This window comes from Papaver somniferum, chromosome 9 (assembly GCF_003573695.1).
Source record: "Papaver somniferum cultivar HN1 chromosome 9, ASM357369v1, whole genome shotgun sequence".
NCBI lineage: Eukaryota > Viridiplantae > Streptophyta > Magnoliopsida > Ranunculales > Papaveraceae > Papaver > Papaver somniferum.
Genome location: NC_039366.1, coordinates 125,713,508 through 125,736,059, shown reverse-complemented (window position 1 = coordinate 125,736,059; position 22,552 = coordinate 125,713,508). Strand labels below are relative to the sequence as shown.

General features: G+C 36.0%; 1 protein-coding gene across 2 annotated transcripts; it reads left to right on the top strand.

Annotated features, from left to right (window-relative positions):
* The first annotated feature begins 1,366 nt into the window (after positions 1–1,366).
* Positions 1,367–3,297, top strand: LOC113308073 (cytochrome P450 71A1-like). 2 transcript variants are annotated; one of them, XR_003339491.1, is made up of 2 exons: positions 1,367–2,472; positions 2,560–3,297. XR_003339491.1 is itself a non-coding variant. In XM_026556545.1 (2 exons), the coding sequence occupies exons 1-2, from the start codon at positions 2,455–2,457 to the stop codon at positions 3,091–3,093; spliced, it is 552 nt and encodes a 183-aa protein (XP_026412330.1). In that variant the 5' UTR covers positions 1,379–2,454; the 3' UTR covers positions 3,094–3,297. The 2 variants fall into 2 exon arrangements, 1 of the variants encoding a protein (XP_026412330.1); XM_026556545.1 differs by having other exon boundaries at positions 1,379–2,472.
* Positions 3,298–22,552: the final 19,255 nt, after the last annotated feature.

Here is a 22,552-nt window from a genome sequence, read left to right as displayed (position 1 = left end):
CCATTTTCCTCGCATCATCAAACAGATTTCTTCCACTTTTTAGTGATGGGTCCGCAATGGTCAATTTCATGACGACCGACGGCAGATTAGAATACGATGAGAATTTCGCCACGCTTGCAGACAGTGGTACGTCATAAAAAAGCTGAAGAAAAGTTTCTTCCTTCGGCGCTAAGCCGCTAGGGGGGACCAACTTTGGGTGACAAAGTAATCGATTAGTTCCATGATTCTGGTTTCTATTTGTCGCGTTCCTTTTGTTAAAGAAATCATTTTTTTTTTTAAAATTATGAAATCTTTTAGTTATTTAATAACCAAACTTTGTATAAGAACACGTTTATCATATGTAACATTCGTTTAGGAGAATTTTAGTATGCGGAAGCGGAATAGATTGTGGAAGCCACTTGATCATACGACTGGCGCTCCACCCTACAGAGAGGGTTTGAGTTTTACAGTACTAGTTGTGTAAAATGAGAAGGGTGCTTAGAACGTGTTTGAGATGATGTGTTCGTAAAGAGGTTGAAGTAGGTTTCTTTTGATGCAGGTAAATCCCACACAAGTGGTCGTAATTCTAATCACACAGATCAACAATCATCAAATATAAACTCACCATGGGGTGTGAGGCTCCAAATAAGTTTGTTACCACTATATTCCAATGATCCAATATCTCGAAGAATATGAGAATTGCTCCTAAGAATCATATGTTCAAATGGAGATTATTGCATGATGGAGTAGAAGTACTGTGCAGTGGAAGATCCATTGATAACGTTGTCACTGACTGTAAATTCTGCTACAGAAATGAAGAAACACTTGACCATGTCTCGCTGTGTTGCCCTCTAACCCATGCTGTCCTATCTGCTTCACCATTGACCTATAGACCAAAGTGCACAAGCTGCAATCGTTTAAGACTTGTGGCAAGCAACGGTGCCAAGGAAAGGATGATGACTGCAACTTCTGCCTCGGGTCCTGCTTCCTGTGGGCAACTGGAAAGCAAGAAACATGCTGACTTTCGGGAACACCAAGCCTCAAATGAACCACATAGTCAGGAGTGGCCACATTCTGGTCCGCAGTTCGTCTCAGAAAATACCAGCTTGGTTCCCACCACCTGGAATCATCATCGAAATTATTGTGGCAAGTTCTACAAAATATGGCAAGCTCTTCAAAAAATTATCAACTATAAGCACCTAGTGAATCTCAGAGAGGATCACATTTTGTTCTTCAAAACTATCAAGTTCTTAATTCAATTATTTGCAAAATATTCTTGACTTCTGGGTCCACTTTGGCATGGACATTCTTGTATCATTATCCTGATTATTATCTTGAGTGCTTTAAGCTTGTTCCACAGAATTTCACTTGGTGTGCTTGAAAACACGATAGAGGGTCACCGGGAAGAGATAAAAGAAATTATGGGTCATGACTCATGGGTATACTTCAAACCACATAAATTCCAACCAAAAAGCAGATGATAGGGATGTGATTGCGAAGATTTAAGATTCAAGCTTTTCTAAAAAAAAAAAAAAAAAATGATGGCAGTTTGTGAGATGATAGGTTTCTGCATTTGAAGCAGTTGTTAATTAATTTCTATTGTGATCAGAACAAAGACACAACAATGTGTCTACTACAATCTTTTCAAGAACTGATGTTTCTGCATCTCTACTCGTCAGTGTGCCTTCTTCTTTTCTTATTTCTTTCTGTTCTATATTTATTCAAGTCACAAAAACCATCCACTGTTTGTTATCCACCTTCTCCACCAAAGCTTCCAGTTATCGGGAACCTTCATCAAATAGGACCACTACTCCACCTCTCGTTCCATGATTTGTCTAAGAAATATGGCCCGATCATGCTCTTACATTTAGGTCAATCACCAACTCTTGTAGTTTCTCTGTTTGCCAACAGACCTTTTACTGTTGCTGGTAATGCTCTTCTCTATGGATGCACTGACATTGCTTTCTCACCCAACAATGAATACTTGAGGAAAGTTCGAAGGATGTGCTCTTTTGAGTTGTTGAGTATCAGAAGAACTCAAACTTTCAAGTTTGTTAGGGAGGAAGAAACAGACATTGTGATGAGAAAGATAAATCTCTCTTCCACTGAGAGAAACACAATCAATTTAAGTGAAATGTTACTTGCTCTCTCAAATGACATAATCTGTAGGTATACTCTTGGCAAGAAGTATGAGAAAGGTGACAACAAAAGGTATAGGGAATTGCCAGACGAAGTGACAAAGCTATTGGGGGCTGTTTGTTTCGGAGATGTGTTCCCCTCATTGAAATTTTTGGATGTTCTAACTGGATTTATTGGTAAGCTGAAAACGGTATCCAAAAAAGTGGATGCATTTTTCGATGAAGTAATAGATGAGCACCTTACTAAGCAAGAAAGTGTTAATTTCCAAGAAAATAGGAAGGAATAGATATTCTGCTCGCAAGTCAGACGGAGCACCTGAACCTCACAAGAAACAATATGAAAGCAATTCTACTGGTTCGATATCTCCCTCTCCCTGTCTCTCTGCTGTATCTGTACATGTAAAGCTCATGATTAATTACTTGGATTTGTTGGCAATCACAGGACATGTTTATTGGTGGAACTGGTAGAACATCAACAACCTTGACATGGGCGATGTCGGAACTAATTAAGAAGCCAACACTGAAGAAGAAAGCCCAAGATGAGGTAAGAGGAGTAATTGGAAAGAAAATAAAGGTGGACGAAGATGACATAAACCAAATGAAGTATTTAAGGTGTATTATTAAAGAGACTCTCCGCTTACATCCTCCTGTACCACTTTTGATTCCACGGGAGAACTTTACTAGTACAAAAATAAAAGGTTATGATATCCCCCAAATACGACAGTCTTTGTTAATGCATGGGCAATTCAGAGGGACTTGGAATTTTGGAATGAACCAGAGGAGTTTCGGCCAGAGAGATTTGTCGACAACCCAATTGAATACATGGGCAAGGATTATGAGTTTATACCCTTTGGGTCTGGAAGAAGAGGGTGCCCAGGCATATCATTTGGTGTTTCAGTCGTTGAGCTTGTTCTTGCTAACCTCTTATTTTGGTTTGATTGGGGGCTTCCTGATGGTGAGGACTATGAGAAGCTAGACATGACAGAAAATTTTGGTATGGTTGTCTCTAAAAAGATCCCTCTTCGTGTCAGCGCTATGTCTCATTTTCCTCAATTGCATAAGTCAATGTAATCCACTTTCTGCTAGATAATTGAGAATTGCAAAATGTTTATTGTAATGGAATGCAAGGGATAATATCCTATATTGGCACTATACAACCTGAAACTATGCTTTTTAGTCACTTGCAGAGATTAGATTATTTCTGCCTTAATTGCAAGATGAAATCAGAATCCATTTTTCACTCTTTGGTAATTTGCAAAAATCTTGCTAAAGTTTGGTTTATGATAAATGTGCAAAATCCGCAGTTTCAGAATCATACCTTTCACAAGGGGATCAGGTTTTGGCTTCCGTTTCACCCTTGACTCCTCTGGCAGGTCTGAAAATTTCCCGGCTTGCCTGTTATGGTCCATTCGGACTGATAGAAATGGTATTGTTCAATAGCAAATCAGACTAACCATTAACTATCATGGAAAGAGCAAAATTGATGCCGGTGGGCACCTATTCTTTAAAGGATTGCTGCAACCTCTGTGAATCTTCCGGATTCTTCTTGGCAGACTCCACTTACAACTTACAAGTGGATGGAAATCAACTCAGACGGTGCTTGGAACCCCAATTCGACAATTGTAGAAAAGGGTCTAATTAGAGATTCAGACCGTTCCTTTATTTTTGCTGAACCAACTAACCTGGTTTGTTTTGCTGCACGGAAGTACGAGCAATTAGAGATGCTCTGACGATTGCTTTGAAAAGGAAGGATGCGAAGATTATTGTCGAAAGTGATGCAGCTGGAATCATTGAGCAAATCAATAGGAAGAACTTTCTTGGAGATTAAAGAATTCATCCCCTCTTTCAACATATCAAAAGCCCTAATTTATTTCCTGAACGTTCAAAGTTTCAATTTCTGTCTTTTGTTACTGTCAATTGTTTGGCTAATAATGTCGGCTGTAGCTCATGAACTTGCCCAGTGGGCTAAGTTCTAATGGTTGCCATATGGTGTGGTGTGTTTCACCAGTTCGGCTTTTGCCGGCGCTTTGCGCTGATCGGAGGAAGTGGCGTAAAGAAAAATTCTCCGCTCATAAAAAAAATTAAGAAAATATAGGGAGCGTTTCAGGGAAATCGGAGGAAGTATTAGTGTATTTTGGGGCATATTTCCAGAAACTAATTCTGGGACATATCCCCAAGATGACAATCGATTTTGAGGTATGTCCCCAATTTTCCCAAAAAGAAAAGTTATTTGCTCACAGAAAATTAAAAGTATAAGAAGCGTTTTCGAAAAGTGTTATTTAAAAGCATGTTTTAGGAAACTAGTAACTTTTCGTGAATTTTGTTAGACGGAGAGCAAAAATGATCCGAAAAGAGCGAAAGTCATTGTGAACTCGCTATATAAGACCTATTCAATATTTTTATCGAGCTCGAAAAGAACTGCCTTTCCTAAATACAAATGTGTACAATTCGTGCTCGTTTTCAAATAATTAAATCCACCACCATCGATGAAGAAATACCAGTTTCCGTTTATACTAATGGAAGCAGTTTATCATCAATATCAATACTCTTAGAAGGTTCTCTTCAATCACATCATATTCCACTTCAGAAACAATTGGTTCATGAAAGACAACGTTATTGATTCGCTTCCCTGAAAGTTCCTCCACCACCGTCTTTGTTATTTCTCCTTCGGGAAGTACTCTCATAAAATAAAATAAAAACTAGAAAATCTTGCTAAAGTTTGGTCTATTTTCCATCACTATTTTCATAATGACACAATAGACTTAACTTTTGACATATATGGGAAAATCATAGTTCACAGACGCAAACACACATATCCCACAACAATTTTTGCAGTATATAAAACCAATAAATATTAATACTGCAAAATCATATTCCAAGTAAACTTTAGAATTCAAATAAATAAATCTAAAAACATTGCAAGATGAAAATCGTTGGCAATAGCAATGTGGAATCACAATATAATATATTCCAAACCCTAGTTATCCTTCTTAAAACACAAGAATAAATTCTCATAAGAAGTTTCCTAGACATTAATACCTCTAAAAAATTCTTTATCGTCCCCGAACTCCTTGTCGTCAACAGCCATTGGAACATAAGGTTCATGAAGAAAGGATTCAATTCCAACAAACCTTCTTGACTGATGTCGAACCAGGGCCTTCTAAATCTCAAGAGTACTTAAAAAATAGCCTTTATTTGTTGAATCTCCTTCCTTGTTTCCTTCAACTCTTCAAGAACACCAGAAAACTTCCGAAGATTAGAGAGAATAGCCCTTGGTTTCTTCACATTCTTCCTTTTTCTCTTCAAAGTTGTGGAGGAAAGAGACTTATCTTTTTCCCTTCATGATTGATGTCTTAACAATCATATTAACATCTTTTCCATCATAAGACATGATGCTCGGAGTCTCCATACAAGTATATTGTGAAAGAAATACACAAATAAAGCTCAACAAGCAGTCTTTATGATAAAAAGAGTTTTTCAGAGAAGGAAAAAGAAATGTTAGGTTACGGAACCTATAAACAGAGTAGGATTCACGTACGACCAATTCATAACCCTAAAGAAGGTAGAATTATCGATTTTAACCCTCTTTTAATGAAAAAATGAAATTCTTTTCAATACCAGTTTATGATATGAAAAGATCAACAAAATTCCAAAAACAAAAAGTAACCCAAAAAAAAAAAACACACACTTATTTTTTCCTAAATCCAGAACTGTGCAAAACTCTTGTCTCTTTGAAGTCAGGCACATGTGACAAGATGCACTTTCAACACAATTAAGCTGTGTTGGGGTGAACAATAATCTGTCCACCATATACTTCTTGTACGGAATTCTTAATACCCTTTTTCACAGAATGTTTAGACATTTTTCTTTTCCAGGAGAGGTCTAATAAATTCTTTATAAATTAACCTTTTCGGAGAATAATTGAGTTTTTTACTTACCTCAGGTGAATTAGCCTTCGGAACAAGTTTGAGCTTGTTTGCTAATCGATTTGCTCTCCGTTGAAGTTTATTGACATATCTTATTTTATGTTTGTACTTGTAACACTTTGAGAGTTCATGACCCTTAAAAATAGAATAAGAACATGTCAATGTGGAGGACGGTTCAGACATCATAGCTGAGCATGCTACTAAACAAAATGTTGTACTTGACTTTTCATCATCACTTGATTCATAATGATCAGACATTTGATCAAGGGTTGCAGCAAGACCTTTGTTTCCATTGTATTTTTCTACGATTTGGACACTCATTAGAAAAATGACCAAAACCTTTACACTTGAAGCACTGTGGCATATCCTCTTCATCATTGTCGACGGTGTGTCTATTTTTAGGAGGGGCACGGTCGTGTGGTTTGACTGATGACCTGGGTTTATCTCTGATGAAACGTTTACTTCTCTTCAACCGAAGATCTCTAAACTGTCTTGTGATCAGTGAAACTGAGTTATCAAGATCTTCATCTGATGAATCAGTCTCAATAGGATCAACTTCAGAGTTGCCAACATTTTTATTTTTATCAAGTAATTTAGTGTTCTTTTATGCTTTGAAAGCAATATCCCTTCCAGATTTGGATATATGCTCGTGATCAAAGATCTTTAACTTCCCAACAAGAGTATTTCTGGAAAGAGTATTAAGGTTATTTCCTTCAACAATGGCATGTTTCTTAGAATCGTATCTAGCTGGAAGCGACCTGAGAATTTTCATCACAATGTCCTTTTTTGGAATAGTCTTACCTAATGCAAAAGATACATTAACAATTTCATACACTTTGTGATTAAACTCATCAAACGAATCTTCATCATCCATACGAAGGTTTTCCCAATCAGAATTAAGGTTTTGAAGCCTAGCTTCTTTCTCAGAGGAATTTCCTTCAAATACAGTTTCTAATATATCCTAGGTTTCTTTAGACTTAGTGCACGTAGTCAAATGGTGATGAAGATCTGGGGTAATGGCATTTAGGCCGTCAGAATTTTGCTTCACAACAAGGATCTCGTCAGGCACATACTCACCAATATCCTTTGGAAAATACACCGCCTTCTGTAACAATCGGAGTGTCATAGCCATTAAAAACACGAACCTATGTTTGAAAATCACGTGCTTGTAGAAAGGCACGCATAGCAATTTTCCACCATGAGTAATTAGAGCCATCGAAGACTGGTGGTACGTTTATAAAGATAGCACTTCTGTCCATAGAGTCAGAATGCTACAAAGACAAACTTATAAGGTCTTAAACGTGTTTGTCGGCTTTGATACCAATTGAAAAAGAGGGGGTCTAGCAACCACACCCAATATTTCGTTTAGGAAATCTGTATAGACTAACTCCAATATATTTCCAAGAGAATCAACTAGACAGTTAGACTCAATCAAGGAAATTACATCCAAGAGTTATATCTCAATTTCTCGAATCAATCTGCAATCGAACAGATAGAAATCTGTGAGCCGGATTAAGATGAGAAATAACTTGGATGGTACCAAAGTCCAATATCCAAGGGTCACTCAATTTATATCAACAACCAAAGATTGGATTATCTAATTGATTGAACTACGCACAACGTGTGATATTTCAATTATGTAAAAATATAATGCGGAAAAGAAATAACATAGACACCAGAAATTTTGTTAACGAGGAAACCGCAAATGCAGAAAAACCCCGAGACCTAGTCCAAATTTGAACACAACACTGTATTAAGCCGCTACAGATTCTAGCCTACTATAAGTTAACTTCGGACTGGAATGTAGTCGAGCCCTAACCAATCTCACATTGATTAAGGTACAATCGCGTTCCTTACGCCTCTTGAACCACACCGGATTCTGCGCACTTGATTCCCTTAGCTGATCTCACCCACAACTAAGAGTTACTACGACCCAAAGTCGAAGACTTGATAAACAAATCTGTCTCTCACAAAAAAGTCTATTCAATAGATAAATTTGTGTCCCACAGAAATACCTACGAGTTTTTGTTCCGTCTTTTGATAAATCAAGGTGAACATGAACCAATTGATACACCGAACTTATATTCCCGAAGAACAGCCTAGTAATATCAATCACCTCGCAATAATCTTAATCTTATAGAAGCGAAACAAGATATTATGGAATCAGAAACGATGAGACGAAGATGTTTGTGACTACTTTCTATCTTACCTATCAGAGATTAAATCTCGAGCAAATCTTCGAGAAGATAGTACTCAATACGATAGAACAAAGTAAGATCAGAACACACAACTACAGAGAAAATAGTTGGGTCTGGCTTCAGAATCCCAATGAAGTCCTCAAGTCGTTAACATATAATGGTTTTAGGAAAAACCTAGGTTAAAGGAGAATCGACTCTAGTCGCAACTAGTATCACACATGAGGTGTGGGGATTAAGTTTCATAGTTGCTACAGTTCTCCTTTATATAGCCTTCAAATAAGGGTTTGCAATCAATGTTACCTTGGTAACAAAGCATTCAATATTTACCATTAGATGAAAACCTGATTATAGTCAAGGTAATATCTTTCAAACGTTAGATCGAACTTAGCTTGTTATACACAAATAAATTGTGACTTCATTTAGATATGGGTAACCATACACAAACATGTGCATATGGTTGGCTCAACAATAGTTAACCGAAGTTAGCCATATGAACACTTTCATATCAACCTTGTTCATCTTAATCACAACTAGTTCAAATGACTCAAATAAAACTAGTTCTAGAGTTGTTCAATTGTTTATATTCTCATAGAAATATACAAGACACAATTGAAGCAAAATCAATTTTGATTCACTCGAATCAATTCATGAACATTATAGCCACGGTTTGCAAAAGATTGCATTCTTTAATATATAAATGTATTTGTTCATGAACAAACTGATTTTAGAACTTAACCCACTCAAGTATGCAAACGGGTACGCATACTTAAGTAACCAGACTTGGTCTGGGTTCGCTAGTATGCGAATGGGTACCCATGCTGTCGTACGTGACCAAACTCAGCTGAATTCCCGGACTTGAACTTTTCAGCTGGTACGCATACGGGTATGCATACTAAGTTCCCGGACTTCAACTATCAAACCAGTATGCATATAGGTATGCATACTATGTTTCCTGGACTTGGAATAACTTGTGAAAAGACGAGATTACCCAAATATACCTCAATCTAAAACTTTTCCACCTATAAGTCCTTTATACGAAAGTGATTGTCTATGAACTGAGTCGAGACAATACAACTAATCGGTTCACACTTCGTGTGATCGTCTATGGATACGAGATCGAGACAATACGACAACAAGATAACTTGTGTGATTAACTATGGATACAATATCGAGACAATACAACAACGAAGTATGATTACTTTATAATAGGTTCATACTTAACCAAACACAATAGGATTTCTATCAAGTAAATAGGAATTAACATTTGTGTATTTTACTTCTAATTATAATAAATCAATGATAATTGCGGAAATAGAAAAGTAAAAGATACAACAAGATTTTGTTGACGAGGAAATCGCAAATGCAGAAGAACCCCGAGACCTTGTCCAGAATTGAATACTCTCATAATTAAGCCGCTATACAAAATATAAACCAACTTCGTATAGTTGAGACCAAGCAACTAAACCTATAGTTAACCTAGTTCCCTCAGTATCCCTGCGCCTCCAACTTGTAATAAGTCACGCACTTGGAACAATTCCTTTGGTTCGTATTCCAAACAGTAAAGGAACAACAAATCTGTTCGGTAACATCTCTTTTCAAACAATGTGATATTTGATAAAAGGCTCTTCCGTTTATCCCAATAAACTCTTTTCTCAGGTTCTTAGATCAATTTATTTAACAACTACCAAAGTAATTGTTTAGACTACGCAATCAATACTATTAATCACAAAGAAATGTATTGATGCCGATCTACTCAACTAATCAATCAAGGTTATCACAAAGATAAACCGATTACAGTTGGATCCCCAACCGATCAAGTTTTGTGCACACCAAAGATTCTGAACTCAAATAAGAAACCTTCTTTGTCTTCAAATCTTCTTAGATCTTCGATAAACACCTGCACACAAACAACTTGAATCTCTTGTGATCAATCACTCACAGAACGGAGTCTTAACGATGGATTATAACAAGACGTCCTTAGATCTACAAACAGTTCTAAAGATACCCGTCGACACTTCGATCTAGTTTGAGTGAATCTTATATCAGAAGAGAAGATTCTCAAGCATAATCAAACTAGGTGCAATCAAAGTTCAACAATCGTTAGTCAATCAAATCAATCGAAAACTAATAATAAACTGCAATTATCTAGTTTCCCACCAACGGTACTCCTATAGCTTCCCAATCCCAAAGAAGTCTTTAAAACAAGCGGTCGTAAGAGATTTCGCCTAATTAGGGTACTTTCCTCTTCGAATAGAGGGCTCCACCAGTAACAACACAACTAGGTAGTTTTGCTGGCTTTGAGGATTAGTTTACTCGAAATGCAAACTTCAATACTTATAGACCAAGGAAATTTGTACACCTAGGAATTTCCAAAACCGAATATTCTCAAAGATATGCAATAAAGCCAAAAACGGTTTTCATAATTCCTGGAAATGCACAGTCCAAATATTGACCGAAATCTATTTAGAAAATCTCCAATTAGTAAATGCACATTACCAATTTTTATTTTCTAAAGATATGCATTTAATTGCTGGAAATTAAAAGCATATAAAAACTAAAAATATTAATTAAAAGATTCTCAATTTATTTCGATCCGGGATTCTCCTTTAGTTATTAAGGAATATCTTTGAACAATAAAAGATAAGAATTACTGCATATGTTTAAAGTATGTCGACATCTTTACTTTGTAAATCCTTTTTCATATTTACAATCTTGGAACCGATTTTCCACACTTCCAAACGAGTTTAGAATTGGTTTATCTGACTTCCAAGAACTATGTGATTGATTATCCTATCAAATCACCATTAATGGGTTTCACGGTTCTACCAAAACACAAAGCTTCGGTTCTACCTCCATGTGGGTACTAGGATCGGTTAGACTAGCTTTCCAAAAATTGGTTGACTAGGTACTAGGATCGGTTACCACATAATATGGTATTTTACTTGTGATCGGTTGCACAAGTCATAGGATCGGTTACCAATTACTAAGACTTGTTCTACCTCTTACAAGTATCGATTCCACATACTTGTGATCGGTTGCACCTCTTACTAGGATCGGTTACCCAATGTCTAGAGTTGGTCATACCAATTAAAAAATATAGATCATACCATCTCAGGTGATTACTTAACATCGGTTTCACTAATAAAAGTCATACCAATACAAAAGTCAGGCATTGTGAATAGTTTTACCACGCGGTTATATTAAACACACATATTGGTAATCCAAAGATTTGCAATGAATAACAATACCCATAAGCCTAGCGATTTCCCTTTCGATTCACAAAACAAGTTTATGAATTGTACTTCCTTTTAACGTATGTAAAACATAGTTTCCTAGGACGAAATCTTCACCCATACTCATACGCAATAAAATTCATACGATTATGTCAATGTCTTATATAAGAAGTTCAAAATATAGACGTTGTACTTCGTATTGTAATTCCTTAATACTATGTCTAACTAGAGTATAATCATTAACAACTTCGCATTTATGTTTTCAATACGCAGGACTTGAAAGATACGTTAGGAATGAAACAATTCAAGTCAAGCATTACTAACCTTAAGAGGAAGGATGATGTCATCGATTTAGATCTTTACTTCTTCACATTCTTCAAGTCTTCACGTAATACTTGTAAGTCTCATATCCTAGTAACTTTCTAGCTAACCTATACGAAGTTGACTCTAGTAAATAATCAAGCGACTCTTTAAATGAGTTTTGATTCACTGAAATATGACAACCAAACTTGACATACCAACGCTTGGTGGGTTCAACCGAGCTATGCTCTAACAATCTTCCCCTTTGTCAATTTTAGGGAAAAAACTCTTACATCATATGGATAAACAAATTACAAGAATTTATTACACATACGCTTGATTTCAAGTTTCAACAACACAATAACCTGTATACATTCAATCCATAAATGCCGTTGTTGATAATATAATAACAAAGCTAATACTCCCCCTAAACGTAAGATAGGTAGATTTTCAATCCGCACGTATTTGTTATTCCCTTTGTAGTTAATATAACCACAAGTATCAATATGATATGTTACTCCCCCTTAGTCTATGCTTTACTCTTTCGTTAGATATAACGTTTAAGCACCATTGTCCTTTCCTTAGTGAAACCAAATCACTTGTTTACTACATATATTTCTCCCCATTTTTGTTACAAAATGACAAAGGTACGAGCAAATAAAGGACAAACCGAAAGGATCTTACAAATCTTAAAATACTTGCAATACCTATAAGAGTTAAGCACGAGAGATCCACACACCATTTTAGATAACCAATATCAAAACCGAAACTACAAAGTAATTTAATTTTGATATGTTACCAAGGAAAAAATTGCCCGAAGAAATTTTTCCTAATAGTTTAGCAAATCAAAAAGTGACTAAGCACCTTAGTTCTTTTTCTAAACCGATTGTACAAATACAATCGCTTGTTCGATAAGACCAAAATAAAGATCAAAATTAACTCTATTTTTCTCATCAGGTTCTAATTATTCGAACAATAACTTAGACCTTTCACTTTTAAACAAGACAAGTATTGGGTTATTTAACTAGCATTTCTTGTTAAGGCATTCGATTAGACCTGAATAACCGAAACCTCCACTTTGATAAGTCTAACTAAGATCAGAATTAACTTAGTTTCTCTTATCCGGAATCGAATTGGACTAAACAATTGATACTGAAAACCTTTGTCTTAAGCCATAAACAATTCATACAAACCAAATAAATCAACTTTCATAATTATTTATCTCAACTGGAAGCAATTGAAACAAACATAGACATTATAGTACCGCAATTGCACCGAAATTTCGTAAGCCTAAACAATTGATACCAAACCATAAAGAAAGATAACAATAGTTTTTCTTAACCGAAAACAATTGAGTCACACACACATCCATTCACAAATAATGGAATAAACATCAATTGTACCGAAATTTTGTTAAGCAAAAGTAATAAATATATGCAATAAAATCAGGCTTTTCTTAAACATGAAAACGATTAACTAAAAAATTCGTTACAAAACAAGTTTATGAATTGTACTTCCTTTAAACGAATGTAAAACATTGTTTCCTAGGACGAAATCTTCACCCATACCCATACATAATCACAATAGCATTCATACGATTATGTCGATGTCTTATATACGAAGTTCAAAAGATAGACGTTATACTTCGTATTGTAATTCCTTAATATTATATCTAACTAGAGTATAATCATTCACAGCTTCGCAGTTATGTTTTCAATATGCACGACTTGAAAGATAGGTTAGGAATGAAACAATTCAAGTCAAATATTACAACCTCAAGAGGAAGGATGATATCGTCGATGTAGCTATTTACTTTTTCACATTCTTCAAGTCTTCACATAATACTTGTAAGTCTCATATCCTAGTAATTTTCTAGCTAACTTATACGAAGCTGACTCTAGTAAATAATCAAGCGAATCTTTAAATTAGTTTTTATTCACTAAAATATGACAACCAAACTTGATATACCAACGCTTGGTGGGTTCAACCGAGCTATGCTCTAACAACTTGCAATTGTTAGCATACAAGTACGCATACTGTGCTATATCCAATCAATGGTTAATCGTTCTAAACTCCATGTTAATCATTGAAACATTATTAGAAGATGAGAATAGCTGTCTCACACAAACTATTAGCTTCAAAGAAATTTTTAAGTGATCAATAAATCAATACGAAACATTCCGATTCTACATCAAATGACTGTCTCACACAAATCATGTAAGATGTTACCAAGCGATTTTCACATGATCATGTTTTGACTTTCATCAAGAATAAAGATGAACTTGGTGATGTGATTGCAGAAGTGGTAAATAAAATTCGTTCAACTCGGGATTGTAAAGGTTTGATTTAAGAAAACACTGAGAACAAAGAAAATATATACACAAAAAGTTGTCACAAATATCGAGAGGTGCTGAGACTCAAGATTCCACCGATTCTCATATTCATGTGGTTCAACTATCAATTCCAGACAATTATAGCTCATAACATAATAAATATTGACTCTTTATTCTTTGCCAAGGTAGATTTTATAAAAGATTGACTGTAAATCACAAGCATGACGTATCAAAAATACTATGACCAAGCATACGTCATCAAACAAAATCACAATCAATTAAGAAAAATCAATAATCAATTTAAAATAGTGCAAAAGTCATAAAGGAATTAAATAAATTTACCACAGGCATAGAGAATGGCTTCTTCTGTCATCCCAGTGTCGGGTTTTATCTCTTCATGGTGAAAACACGCTCAAAATAATAATTCATAGCTCAAAAAGGTGTTTTATTGAAGATGAGGTATAAAGCAGTGTGTTTGTAACAATTATAATTGTTACAGAACCTACTGTTACTGAGAACCCTAACAGAACTGTTGCGAACTCAAAATAATTGTTGGAAAAATTGTTACAAAGCTATTGAGTTTGAAAGTATAGGTCACGGTTTCTGCGACTGTCCAACTGGGTCCTATGTTCTTCAGCTCGTCTTCTTCTTCACCAGCAGAGAAGATACTCTGCAACTTCTCCTGCAGCTCCGACGTCTCCTCTGCAGCTACCGCAAACTCCCGACCCCTCTTTCTGGGACTCTCTTAACCCTTTTATACACCCACAGGTCGATTTAATCTCCAAGAAATCTCCTTTTTCTTTTTGCCAAAGTTACGGGTTTTATCTCTTCTTTCCATATCCTCATACGCGACTTCAAACGCTCCTGTTTTGCTTCTCACGCGTCTTCCAAGTAGAATCCAACGTCCCAGACTCTCTTAAGGGTAATATCGAATCAAACAACTACCAATATTCCCTTATCTCCAACCGGTAACTTCCATGTATTCAACCAAAATCCCATGATACTCTCCAAGCCTTGTTTTAATCCAAACCCACGTAACTCTCTTTTTCTTCACCCTACGCGTCTTCTGTGCTCATCTAAATTCTTTCCATGGATAGGGGAACAAATAATACGAGAAGTATTCTCCAAGAATGAAATAAACATCGGAGAACAAATACCTCCCTGATTTAACGAGATATCCATGGAAACTTTCCTGTTTTCCAACTATGAATCACATACCATCCCTGTTTGAGATTAACAGGCCCATACGAACCTAATCCAACAAGAAAATCCGACAAATATTCAACAGAAACCGATCCAGGGAAGTTTGTTGCGACTAAAATTTTCTAACTCAATTTCCCGCCAAAATCTTGTTTTTTAAGTCTTGAAGAAAGGTAGCTCCCTATCCAGAGTAGGGTGCCATTAGCCGTGAGTGTAAATAGCAGGTATGGGGTGAAAATAGCGGTGAGGTGGCCCTTATCAACAAGTTATCCCTTATCCAAAATAGGGGTCCGAATAGCAGGTGTCCTCCAGAAGTGCCTTTAGCAACTTTTCGAGCCGAATTTTCCAAAAATGTTTATTTCTCCAAAATACCTACAAAGACATAAAATAATCAAATAACTACAAAATCGAGCACTAACAATACACATAATTAAGACCAAACTAGACACATAAATGCGTCTATCACTTGGTTAAAGCGAAAGCTTACCAACACATATTTCTCATATGTAAGTGAGTTCAACTCAACTCGAAATATCAAATGTGTATAATATAAAGTCTATATAGTTATACGACTTTTGTCTCAATAGGAGATAAAATAGAAATAGACTTCTGAGTGATAGATGAGATCAAGTCTCCACATACCTTTTGTTGATAAAGTTCCACAAGCTCCCCTTAGTAGTTCTTCATCTTCAATCGATGAACACCGTGAAGTCTAATGCTCAACCACACATTCTATCCGAATCTGAGACATAGCTATAAGTAGACTAGAAATCAAGACTTATAGTTTTGGCAACTAAACTTGACAAACAAGCTTGAGATAGCAACGCTTGCGAATTCGACCGAGCAGTGCTCTAATAGGAGAGTGTACACACCACTAACTTTTTCTCTTGCCAACATCTATAGACAATTTCTTGTATAATAAACAAGTATAAATCAACAGTAAAAGATCCTTGTACTTGATTTATATCAAGGTCAACATAGTATGTGTTAGAGCTATTGCTCGGTCGAATTCACAAGTGTTGCTATCTCAAGCTTGATGTCAAATTTAGTTGTCAAAATTATATCTTGATTTCTAGTCTACAATTAGTTAAGTCTCGGATTAGGATAAAAGTATGTAGTTGAGAATAGGAAATCACTGCGTTCTACCGTCCTGAAGTCGAAGATCAACCGAAACTTGTGGAGAACTTCTTCAATAAAAGGTAAGTGAAGACTGAACCACCTATTTCTCAGGTTATATTCATCCTTCTATCCATGAGACATTGCCGCATAACTAATTATACTATCGTAAGCATATCAAGAATTTCGAGTCAAGTTTATCTTGGTAATTAGTTCTCGAAATATATATGACTAAGCTTAATGAATATTTTTTCATAGCTGATTAATTTCATCTAAGAAAAATTTATTGTTCATAATCTAAATTGTGATTCAATATTATCCTTCGAAAATAGCCTAGAACAATGATATGTGTCATTGATGTTATTTGGGAATGTTTTGAATTGATTTAGAGAGAAATATAGAACTACTATAAATCTGGATACATGACAGTATGCATACTAGTTTCACAAACTGGGAAAACTTTTATGGGTCCGGAGCCACAATACATGTACTCATTACACGTACCGGCGTAGCTATATGTCGAAAGTGACTTAGTGGTATGCATACCCAGTATCCATACCACAAAAAGTCTGTGAACTCGTGAACCTGGAATGGTACGCATACCTAGTATGCATACCGAAAAAGAACTGTTGGTTTTGGAACCGGTGTGGTATCCATACCCGGTACACAAACCAGAAAAGTTCTGTAAGATCCGGAACTTATATTTGTCTTAAGGGTACATGTACCATGACAAATATAGTCATGAACAAGGAAGAGTACACGTACTTGCCCTGTCGAATATTTTCAGATGCACATAATTTTTGTGAGATAATTAACATTTAAAAAATCTCTAAGAAAAATGTATAGACATGATTGATCACATTATAACCTATGGTTGTGACTGAAACTTAAAGTCTAAGTGTTATATGAAAGTGATTAAGCTTATAGTTCAATCGACTAGTTTCGACTAATGGTTTATGAACAATGTTTTTGTACACGGTTCGGTTACGGTTCATCCTAACCAGAGTGTATATCTTGATATGTTAATCAAATTTCAAAGATTCATCTAACGGTGGATATTGTTTTCTTGGTTCCAAAGCTATCTTAGCTTGAACCTAAAGCAACTTATACTTTGTAAATCTATATAAGGGGAACTTTAACAAACTTGGATCTTTGAATCCCGACACTACTCTTGTGTGTCCTAGTTGTAAACTAGAGTCGTCCTCTCCTTCAAATCCTTTTTAGGGTTTAGCGACTACAAAGACTTCACAGGGATTCGTGAAGCTAGGTCTACCTATCTTTTATCTTGATAGTTCGTGTATCCTGATTTTGTTTAATTATTGAGCTACTCACTCAAAAAAAAATATAGATAGAAATCGCAAAGTTCTTTTCGTCTCAGACTTTGTGATTCCACAGGTTTAATACTTGTATGGTGAATAATAATATAGTCTGCTCTTCGGGAAGCATATGTTCGGATTTTGAGGTTAGCTAGACTTTGTCTATTGCTATCGATTTCCAGTCTCACCTTAATCTACGATCATGGAAGAAATCACCATATAAGCTTATCTGTGGGAGGCGGATTGGTTTAAAGTCTTCAATTGAGTTGAAGCAACTCTTAAGATGTAAATGTCGTCAGCTAAGAGAATCAATTGTGTGGAGTCCTGCTAGGATTGAAGAGGCGTAAAGAACGCGACTGTAATTAAATTATTGTGAGGGTTTAATTCGGTCTCAAGTACATTCTAGTCTGAAGTTAATTGGTAGTAGGCTAGTGTCTGTAGTGGTTTAACACAATTTGGTGTTCAATCTGGACTAGGTCCCCGGGGTTTTCTGCATTTGCGGTTTCCTCGTTAACAAAATTTCTAGTATCTGTGTTATTTCTTTTCCGCGTTATATTGTTTATATTTATAATTGAAATATCACAGGTTGTACGTACATCAATCAAAGTAGATACATCCATACTTTTTTGTTGCATACGACTTGATTGATTCTTGTATTGATTTTTGAGATCGTCCAAGAACTCTCACACGTAAATCAGGTTCACGGACCAGTCTCTGTAAGCTTTCTGATTACGAGAGAAAGAGATATAACTCTAAATATTATTCCTTGATTGAGATTCATTAACTTGAACTCTCAAAATTGTATTTAAGTTTGTCCATACAGGTTTCCTAAGAAAAAGTTGGTGGTGCATTTTCGTACCCCCGCGTTTTCAGTATGTACCTGAACTGTATAAGAACCTAATTCCAATAAGAACAAGTCTTGTAATCTAATTTTCAAGATACGAATTCACAAGAACAAGTATTTTAAGTTCTATACGGTTGAACTAAGACTATCTAGGTTGGTAACGTATATAATGAAGAAAAGAAATAACAAAAGACCCCCAAAAAAAAAATTTAACAAAGAAAACTCCAATGTGCAGATAAACTCGGGAACGTAGTCCATCTTTAACAACGTACTGTATTAATTCGAGAAAAACACTAGCCTACTATCATACTTCAGAATGGGATGTAGTTGATAGTGAATCAACCCTCCGAGGAACTCAACTTCAGTCATGCTCCTTATGTCTCATGAATATCGCAAAACCTTACGCACTTAATTCCCCCAATTGATATTTTTTAAAGGCCTAGAGTTGCTTCAGTCACAGTGAAGACTTTTAACAATTGCGCTGAAAAAGCGGGGGTCTAAAAAAACCACCCAATATTTCGCTTAACAGTCTGTATTTCTCTTAGAAATCTGTATGGACTAACTCTGAAATACTTTGCTATAGAATCAACTAGATAGTCAGACTCAATCTAGATAAAAGTATCTCAAGGAGTTAATATCTCTCTCTTGATTTTATTTTTACTCAAGCTAAAATCAATAGCGAGTCTTTATCAAATACAAGGAATAACTTGGACGGTACCAAAGACCAATGTCCAAGGATCAATCAACATCAATCAACAACCAAAGGTTGGATTTCCAATTGATGATCACGAACGCACAACCTGTATTATTTCAATTATATAAAATATAATGCGGAAAAGAAATAACACAAACACCAGAAATTTTGTTAACGAGGAAACCACAAATGTATGAAAACCCCGGGACCTAGTCCAGATTGAATACACACTGTATTAAGCCGCTACAGACACTAGCCTACTCCAAGCTAACTTCGGACTGGACTATAGTTGAACCCCAATCAGTCTCCCACCGATCCAAGGTATAGTTGTACTCCTACACCTCTGATCCCAACAGAATACTGCACACTTGATTCCCTTAGATGATCTCACCCACAACCAAGAGTTGCTTCAACCCAATATCGCAGACTTGATAATAAACAAATCTGTCTCATACAGAAAAGTCTATCGAAGGATAAATCTGTCTCCCACAGATAAACCCTAAGTTTTGTTCCGTCTTGAGATATGAAATCAAGGTGAACAGGAACCAATTGATAATCCGGTCTTATATTTCCGAAGAACAGCCTAGACTAATCAATCACCTCTCTATAATCCTTCCTGACTGCACAGGTAGTTTGTCGAGAAATCACAAACACTGAGACAAAGATGTTTGTGACTTCTTTATCTTTCCTATCGGAGAACTCTCACGATCTCAAGCCAATCAAAGATTGTACTCGTACGATAGAAGATGCGAGATCAGATCACACAACTACGATAAAAGTAGTATCGGTCTAGCTTCACAATACCAATGAAGTCTTTAAGTCGTTAACCTGGTTTTAGAGAAGAAAACCAAAGGTTAAAGGAGAATCGACTCTAGCGAGCGCACTAGTATCACACAGACGTGTGGGGATTAGTTTTGCACAATGCTAGATGTCTCCTTTATATAGTCTTCAAATCAGGGTTTCGCCTTAGTTACAAAGCAATCCATATTCACCGTTAGATGAAAACCTGATTTAGATTCAAGCTAATATTTCTCAACCGTTAGATCGAAAACTTAGCTTGTCACACACACTTGGGTAGACATTTACTGGGTTTGTGAAAACCATGCCCAAACGTGTACGTGTATGTTGGTTCAACATAGTAACCCAAAATATAACCATATGAGCATTTCATATTAACCTTGTTCTTCTTCACCATAACTAGTTCAATTGACTCAAATGAACTTCTTAGAGAGTTGTTCAATTTCTATGAGATCTTATGTAACTACACAAGACACAATTGAAACAAAGATGATTCGATTCGATTGAATCGGCTCATGAACTTTATAGCCACGGTTTTCATAAAGCATTCCTTAGTAATTTAAGTTTCATGTTCAGAGCACATCTTTAGATCATAACCTCTTAAGCTCACAAACAAGTTCGCGGACTTAAGACAACCGGTGGAGTTTTCCAAACTCAGCAGAAAATCTCGGCAAAGAGACTTTCGCCAGTTCGCGAACTAGGTTCGTGGACTGAGTTCGCGGACTTACACACAAATGAGTTTTTGGAAAATCCCAGCAGAAATTCTCGGTACAAGAACTTCCGTCAGTTCGCGGACTTGGCAAAGTCAATTCCTCCGGTTTCTCTCAATCAACAAAGTTCGAAAACTTCGGATTAAGGAATACACGGTTATATAATCTAAACTCTCATTTCAATCATTGAGACATTCTCAGAGGACGTTATGTAGTCGTTATTCACAGACCGTTTCGCGTCAGAGCAATTCTCAAAGTAATTGAAACTTTTCACGACTTTCGTCACTAGGTGAAGATAAAATTGATCAAAGCGAAACGCTTTACCAACATATGATTTCGAGATATAGATAGGCGAGATATACTCGGCTCGAAATATCAAATGTGTATGATCCAGTCTATAAAGCATACAACTTTTATCTCATAAGAATCAAGAGATAGAAGAGATAGACTTTTGAGTAATAGATAAGTTCAAGTCTCCACATACCTTTTTGTTGATGAAGTTCCACGGTTCCTTGAGTAGATCTTCGTCGTTGTATGATGAATCTTCACGAAGTCCTTGAGCTCAACTACAATTTTCTATCCTAGTCCGAGACTTAGCTATAATAGACTAGAAATCAATACTCATAGTTTCGATCATTAACATTGACAAACATGCTTGATATAGAAACGCATGCGAGGTCGACCGAGCTATGCTCTAACAATCTCCCCTTTGTCAATTTTAGTGACAAAACTATTAATACATATGGAATACAAAAAGATAAACTCTAGTGGCTCCTATTCCATAGTCTAATCTTCAACGTTCCCTGAAATCTTCGTCCTTCCAAGTACTCCAATGATCCCAAAGGTTGTAAGTTTAGCATCACCGTTGTTGAAGATCCGTAGCTATAACAATGAGAGAAATCGAGATTTTTGATCATTATTATACAGTGTCATAGTATTATTATGTAACATCAAAGTCCAATTGTATCACGACTTTAACAATAATACTATGGTGATATGTATCACTCCCCCTTAGTCAATACTCCATCTCGATCATGGAAACCACTCCCCCTTACACAATGATCCAAAAACCATATGTATTTGTAGTGTGAACTACAATATTTCTCCCCCTTTTTGTCAATAAAATTGGCAAAGGTACAAGAACGGGATCATAATGAAATTTCCACAAGAGGCATTTCATAGACTAAAAGAAAAATACATACCAACTTAATTTAGATGCAATCATAAAGCCGAAGCTAAAGGCATTCATCAAGGAGTTTTAATATACAAGATAACCCCTATAAAATTCCACAGCCGCACACCCCGCAAGATATTACCATTAAGCACAATTTCAAAAGAACTCTCCCCCATTTGATGTCATTCCCGAAAGAACAACAAGAGCGACCTTAATTTCGAAAGAAAAGAAGGATTTTTTAATTGGACACCAAAATCATGGAAATGATTTTCTATATCCAAAACTCAACCAAATTAATCACAAGTAAACCCATGATTAATTTAATCGGAATTCGCAACTAAATCAAACCACAAAAGTGATCAATTTAATTGATTGTGCACAACATAAGAAAACTCACCGAGCTACGACTAAGATAACCACACGGAGATGACTACCTTAATCGTTCAAATACTCAACATAAGGAAAACCTTACGGAATATACGACTACACCAACCAATAAAACATGATTAGTATAGTCGTTCATATACTCAACACAAGAACTTGTGGAATATATGAAAAACTCAACCAGATTAATTACAAGAGAACCTATAATT